This window comes from Parasteatoda tepidariorum, chromosome 9, assembly GCF_982258835.1.
Source record: "Parasteatoda tepidariorum strain Cologne lab strain chromosome 9, Ptep-v5.0, whole genome shotgun sequence".
Classification (NCBI taxonomy): domain Eukaryota; kingdom Metazoa; phylum Arthropoda; class Arachnida; order Araneae; family Theridiidae; genus Parasteatoda; species Parasteatoda tepidariorum.
This window is the reverse complement of record NC_141763.1, coordinates 21,114,833-21,128,732: the sequence shown is the minus strand read 5'-3', so window position 1 is coordinate 21,128,732 and position 13,900 is coordinate 21,114,833. Positions and strand designations below refer to the sequence as shown.

Below are 13,900 nucleotides of genomic sequence, written 5' to 3'. Positions count from 1 at the left end.
ATGTGCTATAGTATAAAATCTTAAGATAAAATTTCTAAAACTGATATTTCTTTAAAAAGGTTAAAATTTTGGCTATAATTAAGTCTATTAAAAATTTAAATAAGAGAAATTGCAATGGAAAAACCCTGCATAAACAAAACATTGAATTTCGGAAGAAATCTCGTTTGGTGAGAATGCTCTCTCTTGTCAAAAAATACAAAATAAACTGACCTCAAATAAAACTCCAAGGACTTCGAATCAAATAATTGAGGAAACTACTATCACGTTTAATATAAAAGGAAGATTTATTAACTAAACAATAAAATTACAGCATCGCAGTTCCAAAAAATAAATCTCACACTCACTCAAAAAAACAATTTGCCTTCTAATTAGTCACCATAGCAACCACAAAACTCTTCTCGTTACCATCTATAAACTGATATATAATAAATAAATTATTTAACAAAAAATACGATGCGCATAAGCACATAATATTTTACACTCTGGTTATTTCAGTTTCCGTTTTTAGAAGCGCTATATGTTGAACCACCCAATCTAGATTTGGCATGTGACATTTTTAGCGGCAATTATTGGTTGATTTTCTAGCGTTGCCATTCGGAGAGTTGTAATGAGGCTTTTTTTTTATCGCCGTGTAAGAGAAATATATATATAGATATTTTTGGCGAGAACTGTAACTAAACTTCCTCTGTAATTCAATCACATCTATAGGTATTATAGTTTGGAATCTTTTGATGTTTTGGTTTAGCCATTTGCTTTGCACCGACCACAGTGCTGACGTGAAATATCCTCACTGGTAGACGGATCATGGGTTAAATCCCCCTTGCCGTTAGGCCAACCATGGGAGGTTCTCGTGGTCTTGCTTTCCATGTAACGCAAATGCGAATTAGTTCAATCAAAAAGTCCTCCAAGAAGGCAAATTTCTCCCAATACTTGATCCAGGAGTTCCCTTGTCTTCTGGATTGGCTTCGCAATTACAAGGCTATGTAGTTGAACATTAGTAGTGTTAAACCCAAAGTTGAGTTGGCTTTTCGATAAAATAACTTTTTGCTTACGCCTGGTACAATAAGTGGACCAGCTGTAATAAACAGTGGTAAATTGAAATAAAAAATTCAACGATATTTAGTGTTAAAATATCTTAAAACTATTCTTTCTAATATTAATTTTTTTACAGGCTACAATTAGTGGTAAACTAACTGTAGTCTGTACTATTTTAATTGTAAAAATTGTTAAGGAAACACCAACAATTGTTTTCACATATCTGCTATGAATCTCTCAAATTTATAGTAGTGATAGTAAAATTAAGTTGTTGGTTTCTGGATTTTTAAGACTGACTTTAACATTCGACGATCTGAATACGAAGATATCACTTGAGAAATTATAACTAATATACATAGCCTCCCTGACTGAGATTGCGCCCCGTAATGGTTACGCTAATTGTTTAAATAATTAAGAAGCACAAAACTCCCGCGTTCAGTTGTCAAATTTAGTTTAAATATTGATAAGGCGCATTTCAAGTTGCATGAATTTTCTTAAACACGCATTTTCAGCTGTGACCTTTTATGGAAAAACTAATTTTGCGTTCATTTTTGTAAACAGGCATTGTGAGACGTGTCCATTTTTGTAAACATTAATTGTGAGCAGCATCCATTTTTGTAAACAGGCATTGTGAGATGTGTCCAGTTTTGCGAAAAGGCAATTTGAGCTGTGTCCGTTTTTATAAACAGACATTTTGAGCTGTGTCCAGTTTTGTATACAGATTTTGAGCTGTGTCTGGAATAAGAAGCTCACCGTCAATCTATTGATTCATTAGCTTTCATTTTGTTCTCTTATTTTTATTTAATTTTTTCAAAATTTCATTTATTTTTATTTCATTTATTTATTTTACTATTATAATTGCTAATATTAAACTTTTCTCGAAGTTTGCCACGGACTATCTAAGTAGGGTAGGATAATGGGGTCTAAATTTTTTTTCTATCCAAAGGTTTCACGTTCAACAGTTACGCACACATAAAGTACACATTATTGAACATTCAAAGACAACAATTCTTTCAAAATGTATTTTATTTTTTAAAAATAACTTCATTCCACGATTTTCTTCTCCAAAACATATTGTATAACTTGAAATACTGTACACATATATTTGCACACATAACGTAAACACATGCATTTAGTACAAAGCAATAAAAATATTTGGTGAAGCACAGCCAAAATTTTGAATTTTAATAGATATTTTTTCTGTTTTGCCATTCTAGCAAGGTAAACATTTAAAACAAAATATTTACCAATATTTACTTTAAACACAATTTTTCGAACTATTTTTTTTAAAAAAATTCATTACATAGGTGTCAAAACAGACTGAAACGTTTCAAGCTAAAACAACCATTAACAATTTTAGTAGGTGAATAAAAATATCTACTTGTACACGAATTGAGAGAAGATGTTCAGAATGTTAATAAAACTAAAATGAACAGAATTACAATATTTGAGCATTAAAAACTAAATTAGCTAAAACAAATAAAAAACATGTTTCGTTGTCTTTAACCCCCTTCAGGATTAAAGACAATGAAATCTTTAAACCTTTTCAAGGCTCCAAATATCATACATATAATGAGCATTTCTGACTCCAGTCCATGATCACACTGACATTACTTCAATTTGGAACGTTTAATTTCAATTTTTAAATAATACTAAATGCCAGTTTGTAGTTCGAAGTTCCTCGTAAAGTTCATTGTAATTCGAAATTTATTGTTATTTCGAACAGTTTAACTGTTTAATTATCAACATTTCGGTTTCAAATATTCTTTTAAAAATTTGATACGAGATATTTAAACAAATGAACGCACGTGTTCGGCTCTTTCGTAAGGATTAGTGAATCAGACTGCTCTCTGGTTTGTCTATATTTAGCAGGAGTGGGAAAATGAATTAATGTTTATGGGGTTGGCAGTTTGGGGTTCGCTTGATAATGTTTTATTTTTCAGTCAGTTTCGCAGTTTTTTTTAAAACAAATATTGCGAATATTTTATTACAGTTGTATGTGGCAGTCGTGACAGTTATGTCATGTGACAGTACAGGCTATGAGACAGTAGCTGTGATTCAGTGTGGATTTTATATGTTAATTTAAATGAAATTACTTAGCAGGAAAACACATCCATTAGCAATAAGCTCGGACCTGAGGAGATACTACTTTCTCTTTTTGCTGGTCCTGAAGGGGTTAAATGATTTAATTCGAGTTTAAATTTGACTTTCGAGGGATGCGCTTTATTATTTTAAAAGAGCGATTAAAAGTTTGCATAGAAATTGATATTAAAAAGAAGATTAAAAAAAATCGAACTGAGTCTGTAAAAGCATTTAAAGAAGAATTTGCTAAAAAGAAATTCCCTCAAAATTTTTTTTTTAAAAAAATGCGATGAAAATGTTCTTAAAATGCATTAAATAACAAGGATGAATCTCCTTCAAAACATTAAGAAAAAAAGAAATACATTGACTGAAGAACTCTGGTTTTAAATATTTAGAGGTGAATTTGAAATGAACATTTTATATTAATTAGCATTAAGCGCAAATAAATAATATAACTCAACAAAATAATGTAACAGAAAATCAAGAAACCAACTAATATATATTTCTTTATGTGCCTAAGCCTTAAACATTTTTAAAAATACTTTTTTTTGTTGAAAATAATTCTTCAGGTTTATTTAGTTACTGCTATTTGGAACATGATTTTCAGTTCTTTTGAGATTAACTAAATTAATATATTCGACTGAAGTACAACAAGGAAAATTCACAACTTAAAAACAGAAAACAATTTCTACTTGAAAGTATTCTAATTGATAGGCAATGAACAATATGTATAATAAATGGTACACCATCATATATAATAAAATAAGTATTAAATCTTAACATGAAAGTAATATACAAATGATACGCTATGAAACTAAAAATGGTATGTTGTCAGCAAACGGTAATAAATTACTTACCAGATTCCTAACATAGAAATGTTTTCAAAATTTGATATCTAATTTATAATAAAAGTTATGAAAATAGATGTTTGATGCAATATTTTCACAGAATCGATGCTCCAAAAATAACATACCCTTTCGAGAGGCAGTTTTCTATTTTTGGACCCTATGCTTCTAAAAAGAAAGTCTAGTTTAGAAAATACATTCATTGTTTGCAATACAAATCTGAGTCGATTCAATTCTCATGAGTTACATTTCTTTCTACTTATAAGTTACTTTTTCTAAACGAAAAAGTTACTTATAATTTGAAAATGCTTATTTCAAACATTAATCGCACTAAGCGACTCAATGGATTCCCAAAGCTGAGTTTTAAGAAAACTTTCTGTAGAGGGCCTTCTCAAATGGCACTTTCTTCTCTTCTGTTAGAATATACAAATACTGCAATAGAAATGCTGGTTTATCAATACCTTACATAAAAGTTCTTGAAAAATAAAACGAAATAGTAACTCGCAATTCCAGTTCAAAAATAATTATTTCATTCTTTTTAACTTATTTCAATTCTTATCTTATTATCTTATCTTTTATCTTATTCTTAACCACATTGGATTTAGAATGCTTTATTTTTAAAACACTTTCCTTAGATGGCCTCTTAATGACATAAGTGTCACTTTTTTTTTCTCCATTAGACAATACAAATACTGCAATAGAAATGTTGGTGAATTACCAGAAATTATATTTCTTGTTAAAAATGCAAAAGTAACTCGCAGTTCCAGTTCGAAAATAATTATTTCAAACATTTATCACACCAAGAACGCATTGAATTCAGGATGCGCAATCTCTCTCTTGATTTCTTTCTAAAGACGTTAATGTCATTTATTTATTCGAAAAACACAAATATTGCAATACAAATCACGTTGATCAATTCCCAATACATTTTAATAAAGTAACTCGCAGTTCCATTTCAAAAATACTGATTTCAAGCATTTATCACACCATCGACTCATTGGAATTTCGAACGTCAACTTTAACAGCACTATCTTTAGATGACCTTCTAATGACGTTAACCTCACTCTCTTCTTCTGCGATGGAAAAAGTTGCACTAGATCCTCGTTGTGTCGTGATCGCACACTGTCTCTCTAGTTTGGTGGACTTGCTATTTGTGGGAGGTGAGGACGAAGCGCCTTCTCCTTCCTGAGAGGACACAGATTCTCTTTTGAGCATTCGGCGACGCTGAGCCTTCTCCAGGAAGAAAGAAGCCGCTAGTGGTACCATGGGATTGTTCATCTGAATCTGTTCTTCCGTCACAGAGGGTCTACGAGCAATGGGTGTCTCTGAATCTTTTTTGTGCATAGCGAGGAGCGTCAATCTTCTTGCACGCAGGCGCCTGATTTTTAGGAGTGCCGCCATGTCTCTACTCTCATCACTCACCAAGTTAGGATTGTACTTCTGGTGTAGCTGAAAAGAACAAAAAAATTTAGTGTTTTGTAATAACCACCCTTAACATTCTTGTAACTAGGATTCGCACTAAAGCAACACCTCCTAGAAAAGAGCAGGCCTCAGCACGGGTTACCATAAATAAGAAAATCCGTCCTTTAGTAGTCCAAACATAATGACATTTTTCGTAAATTCCACCACTGCGCAGCTTAGTACCCCGAATGTAATGACATCTTTCTTGTTTTTCATCTACTGCGCAGTTTAACATCGTTACACCGGACTACTAAATTAATCCGCACAGAGGCTTTCCTTCTTCCAGGAGGAGTTGACTATAGAGGCTATATACTTTCAAATATATAGTTCAACAATAGAGTGATAGTAAGGCACTGTTCACCGAACGTAACGTAAAATATTATCAGTGATAGACAGAACGTGTGTAATAACCCTTTTGCCAACTGGCTAACCATGGGAGATTTTCGGGATTTCTTCTACATGTAACTAAGACAAATACGAACTAATTACTTTCACGAAGTCTTCCATGAAGCCTAGTTTCTCCCAATGCTTGATCTAATAATATTGTTTTCTGGGTTGGGTTAAAACTTTACGTTTATCTTTGTTTAACTGCGTAGCACTGTAAACTCAGAATTTTGTCTGCTGTTCAACGTTGGTTTTATAACCTCATTTACTTTGAGTCATGGTGACTTATGGAATAAAGTGCTCGCCTCCTAAAGAGGTGACTTAGATTCGCATTCCAGAGGTGGTTGATCTAAACCAGTGTTTCCTAAACTTATGACTTTTGTGTACCTCTTTTAAATTTTTCGTAACTCTGTGTACCACTGATAAAAAAAGAATGTATTTTTTACTATATAAAAATTGCACAAAAGTTAAAAATCTTAACTGGCTGTTGACACCACTAAATATTAACTGTTAACTCTGCAAAAAATAGCCAATAGAAAAATGCGTAATCGTAAATTTTCATGGCTAGCTTTGTTTTTGAATCAAATTTTTTAAAAATTTTTCGTTTGTTGCAATATATTTTGCATAAGAACGCGTGCGCCATCTAAATTGTTCCCGTACCTCCGGAGGGAAAGCGTACCACACTTCGGAAAACACTGATCTAAACGAATAAGTCTTCTGCATACATTTCAAGTCCATAGTGCTGACGTATAACATTCTCAGTACGGATCATGGGATAGTATCCCCTTGATGTCTGGCTAACCATGGGAGATTTCCATGGTTTTCGTCTTACATGTAATGCAAATATGAGTCAGTATCATTAAAAAGTACTCCAAGGAGGCTAGTTAGTCGCAATATTCGAAGAGAGGTTCCATTGTTGCGTTCAAAATTACAAGGCTATGAGGTTGAACATTGAACCCATAAAATGTGTCATTCATAAAATAAAACATTTACCTTGTTGTAGGGGTTATCAGAGAATGCTTTTTGTAGCAACTTAGAAGCGTCGTCCTCTGGAGACTTTGTAAACAGAGCCAAGGTTGTCTGAGTCTTAAATAGGGGTGGTCGTTCAGGTGTCGCAGCAGAGTCAGAATTCCTCTCTAGAACAATTCAAGAAAACTTGTTGAGCAGCGAAGTATGTTAAAGAAGTGAATATTCACTTAATATCAATAAGCAACGTTTTTAATACTTATAGACAATGTTCTTAGTAAATACTACAAAGTAATGATTTTAGACCAATGAGCAACTATACAAACATAAATTAATAGTCGAAATGAAAAAAAAAATAGTAAGCACTGATACCAAAAACCAATAAGCACTGATTTTAACAAAACTAATGAGCAATAATTTTAACAGATATCAATATGCATTGGTCTTAATAAATACCAGTTAGCAGTGGTTGTAAAAAGCAAATTGTTATTTTTTCTATTATTTATTTGTGCAAAATTGTTTTATATTTCACTTAACTTACCAGGAAGAGTCCTCCGAAAATGTTTAGCAGCTTAAAAAGTAAATGTATTCATAATTTATAACACAAAATATATTCATGAAAAAAAGTTTTTACAAGTTCAAAGACAATAAAAATTTTCATCATCCTTTTACAGAAACACATTTATTTTCTCAATTTAAATTAATCTAAAAATTACGGTGAACGTGTTCTTATAAAACAAAAATTTAGTTTCTTCTTTTTCATAATTACATACCCTATGCTTCAATAAAGTAGAACATTCAACATTGAGAAAGTGAAAATTTGTGCTATGCCTATACCCTATGCTTCAATAAGTAAAACATTCAACATCGATGAAGCGAATTTTGTGCTGTGCTTATACTCTATGCTTCAATAAGTGAAACATTCAACATTGAAAAAGCGAAAATTTGTGCTGTGCTTATACTCTATGCTTCAATAAGTAAAACATTCAACATTGAAAAAGCGAAAATTTGTGCTATGCCTAGTTTCATTAAAATATTTGTGGAAGTAATAATTTCTAGTTTGCAATCGCGCATTTAGAGTTATGTTAATTTTCTTCGCCTCCCAAGATTGTCCATTGACCTCAATGGTTCGAATCCCAGTGGTGGCTAGTTGACATGAAATCTGCTCCCCTCTCGCACTTATCACAGTGCTGACGTAAAATATCCTCAAGTGGTAGACGGATTATGGGTTCGAGTTCCCTTACAGTCTGGTTAATCATGGGAGGTTCCCGTTGAAATACTCTATGTAGCACAAATGCCGTTTAGTTCCATTAAAAAGTCCTCCACGAAGGGTAAATTTCTCAAAAATACTTAATTCAGGAGTTCCCTTGTCTTCTGGATAGGATTCAAAATTACAAGGCTATGAAGCTGAACATTGGTGGTCTTAAACCCAAAATTGGGTCGGCTGTTCAGTGATGATTATAAAATATATCTGTTTGAGCTGTAGTGGCTTAGGGGATAGAACTCTCGCCTCCCAATGAGGTGAACAGGGTTCAAATTCCAGCGATGACTGGTAGATTCGAATACTGCACTCTGATTGCGTTGATCACAGTATTGACGTGAATTATCCTCAGTGGTAGACGAATCATGGGTTAAACTCTCCTTTCCGTCAAGCTATCCGTAGGTGGTTTTCGTGGTTTTCCTCACCATGTAGCGCAAATGCCGTTCAGTTCCATTAAAAAGTCATCCACGAAGGGTAGTTGAAAGCTTATTTGATCCAGGAGGACCGTCGTAAACTCAAATTGGGGTCGTCTGTTCATCGCCGGTCATAAAATAAATTGTAACACGCATTTCAACTCATGTTAGTTATTTTTTAAAGGGTATTTTCAATTATGTTCATTTACACTGAGCTAACGGTCCAAATTAAAAAACAATCACGGATTAATTTCTGGATTTGAAAAAAAATCCTAATTAGATCCTTAATTAAAATGCACTAAAAGAATTTTTTTTTTAAATTTCACGAAGATAAAGGCAAAAAATAATTTGATAATACAGGAATGTTCGAAAATTATCGTTTTCAAACATCACACTGAAAAGAATTAGAATTTATTTTTTTACTGTTTGCTACTATAATAATAGCACAGCTAATACATTATTTCATAACAAAATGAGATAATTAACAGAACATCAAAATATTAATTAGACAAAATCATACATCATGCTGGAACAATAACGAAGCAATAATTAATAAAGCTAGCGTGGTACAGGCAGTTTGAAGCAAGCACAGATATATAACAGTGACTGATTCGCACCATTTTTTGTGCTTTTTTTCTCACGAATTTTACCATATCTTTATAATAATGTTAAAATTCTACAAATCTACCATTTTACAAAAATTTCCGTCGGGGCTCCAGAGTATTTTCCCCAATTATAACAAAGTTATGATTTGTGGGTTAATGCATTTCTTAAAAATTTAAGGTAAGAAAAATTATGACTAAAATGTCTCTAACTCAAAAAAATTTTGCTATGTTTAACTTCATCAAGTGACTTAATATGTACAGAAGGAATATTTCTGACAAATAAGCATTTAAATTCATCTCGCAATATTAGAATATCGCAGTTCAAACCTGAATCCATGAAACTTATAAAACTGTATTTTTCATCGCCTATATTGTAATATTTGAATGCCCACTTTAAACATTGTTTTAAATTCTCAATCTAGAAGTAAATAGCTAGTTTCTTTTTTTTCTTTTTTTTAAATCTTACTTGCTTTTTGGTCGGATCCATAAAGTTTGTCCAGCACTGGACTGGGCAGTAAAGGGCATAAAAAAGTAATGTTTAAAAATTTAGTGCCTTTAAAAATATCTAATATTGTATATATATTGTTTTAAATAAACTAAACTTTTAATAATTTATTTCCTTACTATAAAAAATATCATATTTTTAAATAAATAAAAAAATATTTATGTGGACATATCTGATAAAAAAAATGTCGTTCAACTTTAAACTGATCAAAAATGTTTCAACTAAAAAAGTAAACAATATCAAGAAATAACTAGACATCCTCAGAAGATTAACGCGTCATCATATAAATAAATTAATTGATTGATTTCATGCATCAGGCACATCATGCACGATATTAGAATCAATACTTACCACCCAGTGCAAATTTTACAAGTGAACGCCCAGCTTTTAAATAAAAGAAGTATTTATTAATATATCACGAATTAATATATACATAGATGTTACCGCAAATACCCAGAACCCGTTTTTATATGGGTCATTGCCAGTAAAAATGCAAAGTATTTTAAAAGCATGTGGTTATCACTACTAAAGACACACTTTAAAAGTTTATTTCGGTTATTGTAGTGTTTCTACCATTACAAAAATTTAGTTCCAATTCTTTAGCATATAAAACATGTTAACTCAACTTTACGGTGAGTTCATAGAAAAAGGTTGACATTGTCTGTAACTCACTCCCCACAGTTATTTTAACTACATTTATTTTAACTAACAGCTATTTTAAGTAACATTTAGAGCGGTTTAACCTTTTCTCAGTCAGTTTTTTTTCCTCGAATTTCCAACCCCATAGAAAGCATTTTTTTTTAATCGCTGAAAATTAATATATGTTCTATCCTAAATTCGAAAATGAAAAATAATTTTGTCAGCAAGCAGTTTTTTACTTGACCTATTGGTGGTTGTAGTTAATTTACGTCACACTAGAGCTGCACGATGGGCTATAGGCGACGGTCTAGGAAACACCCCTGAGGATGATCCGAAGACATGCCATCACAATTTCGATCCTCTGCAGAGGGGGTGGCACCCCCGCTTCGGTAGCCCGACGACCTGCACGCGAAGCCGAGCACTTTACGGTAGAACAGTTTAACGATGACCAATACCGGTCCTTACGCAGACTGATCCAAGTGGTCACCCACCCGCACACTGACCGTAGCCAGTGATGCTTGACTTCGGTGATCTGTTGGGAACCGTGTCTTAACGATCAGTCCACTGCGGGACGACCTATTGGTGGTGAAATACGTGATTGTGATATGTTTGTGGGGTTGGTGTGTACGGGTGGTTGTGTGTGTGTGATATGCGCGATTTTTTTAATAAATCTTAGATAGTTCTTTGATTTCAAATCTTCAATCGCTTTCTTTCTACAAACTACACTTTCCATGAAATTTAATAGTATAGCTCAAACCACAATCTTTAAATTTCACCCGAGTGATTATTAAGTCTCTCCACTTCTCTGGCACGTTGGGCATGGTAGGAAGAAGATAAGATAATACACTTCATTTCATGATTCGGTTCGTAAAGGTTATTTGTTTCTTTTCTCCTAAGTGGTATTTTCCAAGGAGCAGACAATCTATCGATATAGCTTATATACTTATATGTTCTTTAAAAATTAGGTAAGTATCACGTACTTAAGTAATACCAAATAGAAAAAAATTAGATACTCAATGTTATCAACATAAATAAATGTTATTTTCAGAAATTTAATGAAAAATGCTAGCATATAAAAATTTGTTTTAATATGATGTGTTCACTAGTATAAATTACTAAGAATAAAAATCCAAGATGACAGTTACATGGTTAAGGATTTTCAAAAACTCAATAATTTTTTTTTAAATTTAAAAACATTTAATTTGTTATGAAAGAGCTAAAACCGTCGTTTAAAAATGTAAAGATAGCCAAAATATAAATGAATTACAATCTGACTAATTTCTTAGCTTAATTATGGAGGCTGCTTAAGATATTTTAACTATTAAATATATTATCTTTTACCATATTAATACTGAACATTATTCATTAAATTGTGCATAGGTTATTAACTTATATGAAGTTTAGATATATTTGCTACGCAGTTAACTCACTATTAATTTATCCGACATACCTTATTCCACTAAAATTAGACAATGATAAGTACATTAAGTTTTAGACTTTCAATGCCTTCATTTCTAATTATACATATTAAAAACTGTTATTGATCTTTATGTTTTTCCTTTTCAGAAATTGATAAAGCTAAAAAATTAGCAGCGTATAGACATAAGCTATAAAACACATCAATTAGAATAAGATAAGAAAAACTTTATGATTATCAACTTTACTCTCGAATGTGTGTATATATATATTTTCCTTTTTTTTTATTATTTCTTTCTATTCTGAGCGGTGTTTCATTGAAACTATTACGCTTTTGCAATTTTTCTTTTTTTTTATATGATACATAATTAAAGTGTAATATAAAAGGAAATATTTACTTACTTTTCTTGCTTCTTAATGGTTTGCCTTCCTCAGAGTCCTGCAGGTCAAATTTGCAACTCTGCCTTCTCAGTTTATGCCCATCCATTACTTTCTCTCCATCCTCTTCCTTGGTTTCTATCTCGATCTCTTCCTCATTCTCTTCCGTTACAGGTGGGAGGACCTCCAAGATATCTTCCGTATCTTCCATCGACACCCTGCAAAAGAATTTAAAAATTCATATAAGGGCAGTAATTAGTAAACACCCTTCATTTAAAAAATTGATCACTTTCCATTGATATCTTATTATCTTCTATCGACACTCTGCGAAGAATTTAAAAATTCATATTAAGGACGGTTATTAGTAAACACCTTTTATTTAAAAAAGTGTCCACGTTTAAAAAATCGTTTTTCCCTTCAACGGTAATTAAATATCTTTAAAAAGTTAATTGCATTGTTAGTATAAATTCAACAATTTCATATAACATCCAAAAAAGCTCCCACTGATGGATGTTTTGTCTCTCAGTACTAGGCTTTGAGGAGAACTCCTCCAGACTAAAAGTCTGGAGCTGTCTGCTGCTATGGTAACAAGCCAGAGCACATTTCTAATGAGAGTGCAATAGAGGAATAAAAGTGTCGATTGGTTTACTCACGCTGACCTGTGTCAAGATCAAGACAAAAATATTCACCCTACACCCTTATTCGAAGTGACTTTTCCTCGTTACCATGGTACCCGCCACGACGCGAGACTGATATTTGGGAGAGTTCTCTTGAAAGACGCACTATATGTATACTTTGAATTGAAGGGCAAGCCACCACGTCAAAGATGCTCTTATCCCAGTTGCAACTGCATTGCCTCTTTAGTAGTATAATAAGTTATACATAATAAGTAGAATATTAGTTACTCTTCTTCAAGTTTAACTTGTTTGGGATGTTTTACTATCCTCCTTACTCCATCACTCCAATCTCGTTATAATTAGTTTTTTGGCTATTGCTGAACAGTTTCACCAGATTTAAAGAGATAATAAGTTTAAGAAGCACAACTTTTTGTTCCAGGCACAAGAACTTCTAGAAGCTGAGAATTTTTAAGTTTGGATCAATTTGGAAACATATAATTGGAGTTGAAGGACATTATTTTGCTGAAATATGTTTGAAATTACGCTTCTAACTGCAAAACAAAATTTAATACAACATATTAACAATCGTAATAGAATAACAATGAAAACTTAAGTTGCAAGCGAAAAGCTTCTTACAAGGGATACTAGGGAAGTGTGACTCGCCAATTTTGAAATAAACTAGTGGGATGTATGCCTTAAGAAGAATAATTATAGGGGGCAACATTCATTTCGGCCCATAGAAGGTCCTATGAGAGATAAAAAATAATTCAATATATAGAAAAATCGGTATTTTATTACTTCAATGCAGACTATTAGCTATCGTAATTATCTCATACTCCAATTAATTTTGTGGTACTTTCACTTACTATAATTACGCATATTTATTGTCAAAATTGATTTCGAAAATTTTGTATATCTGTAATTTTTCAGAAAAACCTGTTAGGTTAATTTAAAATAAAAAAAAATTGGAATAAAATTTTTTAAATTTATTTTTTTTCAAAAAAATTTTCAATGTTAAAACAAGTGAACATATCAACAAGTGAATATTTCATTTATATGAGAGTTGAAATATAAGTCGAAATATAATACGCATTTTCCCAAACTGATTTATAAAAAAATAAATTTTTTTCTTATTGTTAGATCTTGCAAACAAATCTGAAATAATTTATGTGATTGTATAAAATTAAATTGCATGTTTAAAAATATTATCAAATTTTTTCGGCGGGAAATTTTAACTTAAAAAATTTTTAATATTTCAATTCGATTTTTTTCATAAAAGATTAACTGACAATA

General features: G+C 31.9%; 1 protein-coding gene across 3 annotated transcripts in view; it reads right to left on the bottom strand.

The window, feature by feature from the left end:
* Positions 1 to 2,043: 2,043 nt before the first annotated feature.
* LOC107439993 (Na(+)/H(+) exchanger protein 7) overlaps positions 2,044 to 13,900 on the bottom strand; it is a 256,310-nt gene continuing 244,453 nt past the window's right edge. For 2 of the 3 annotated variants that reach the window (XM_087151009.1, XM_087151010.1), the window contains 4 exons: positions 12,015 to 12,208; positions 9,909 to 9,941; positions 6,801 to 6,943; positions 2,044 to 5,411 (listed from right to left, as the gene is read on the bottom strand). In XM_087151009.1, the coding sequence (XP_087007135.1) occupies positions 4,944 to 5,411; positions 6,801 to 6,943; positions 9,909 to 9,941; positions 12,015 to 12,208 (838 nt within the window). In that variant the 3' untranslated portion in view covers positions 2,044 to 4,943. The remainder of the gene's footprint in view (positions 5,412 to 6,800; positions 6,944 to 9,908; positions 9,942 to 12,014; positions 12,209 to 13,900) is intronic. The other variant, XM_087151011.1, reaches the window with a different exon arrangement.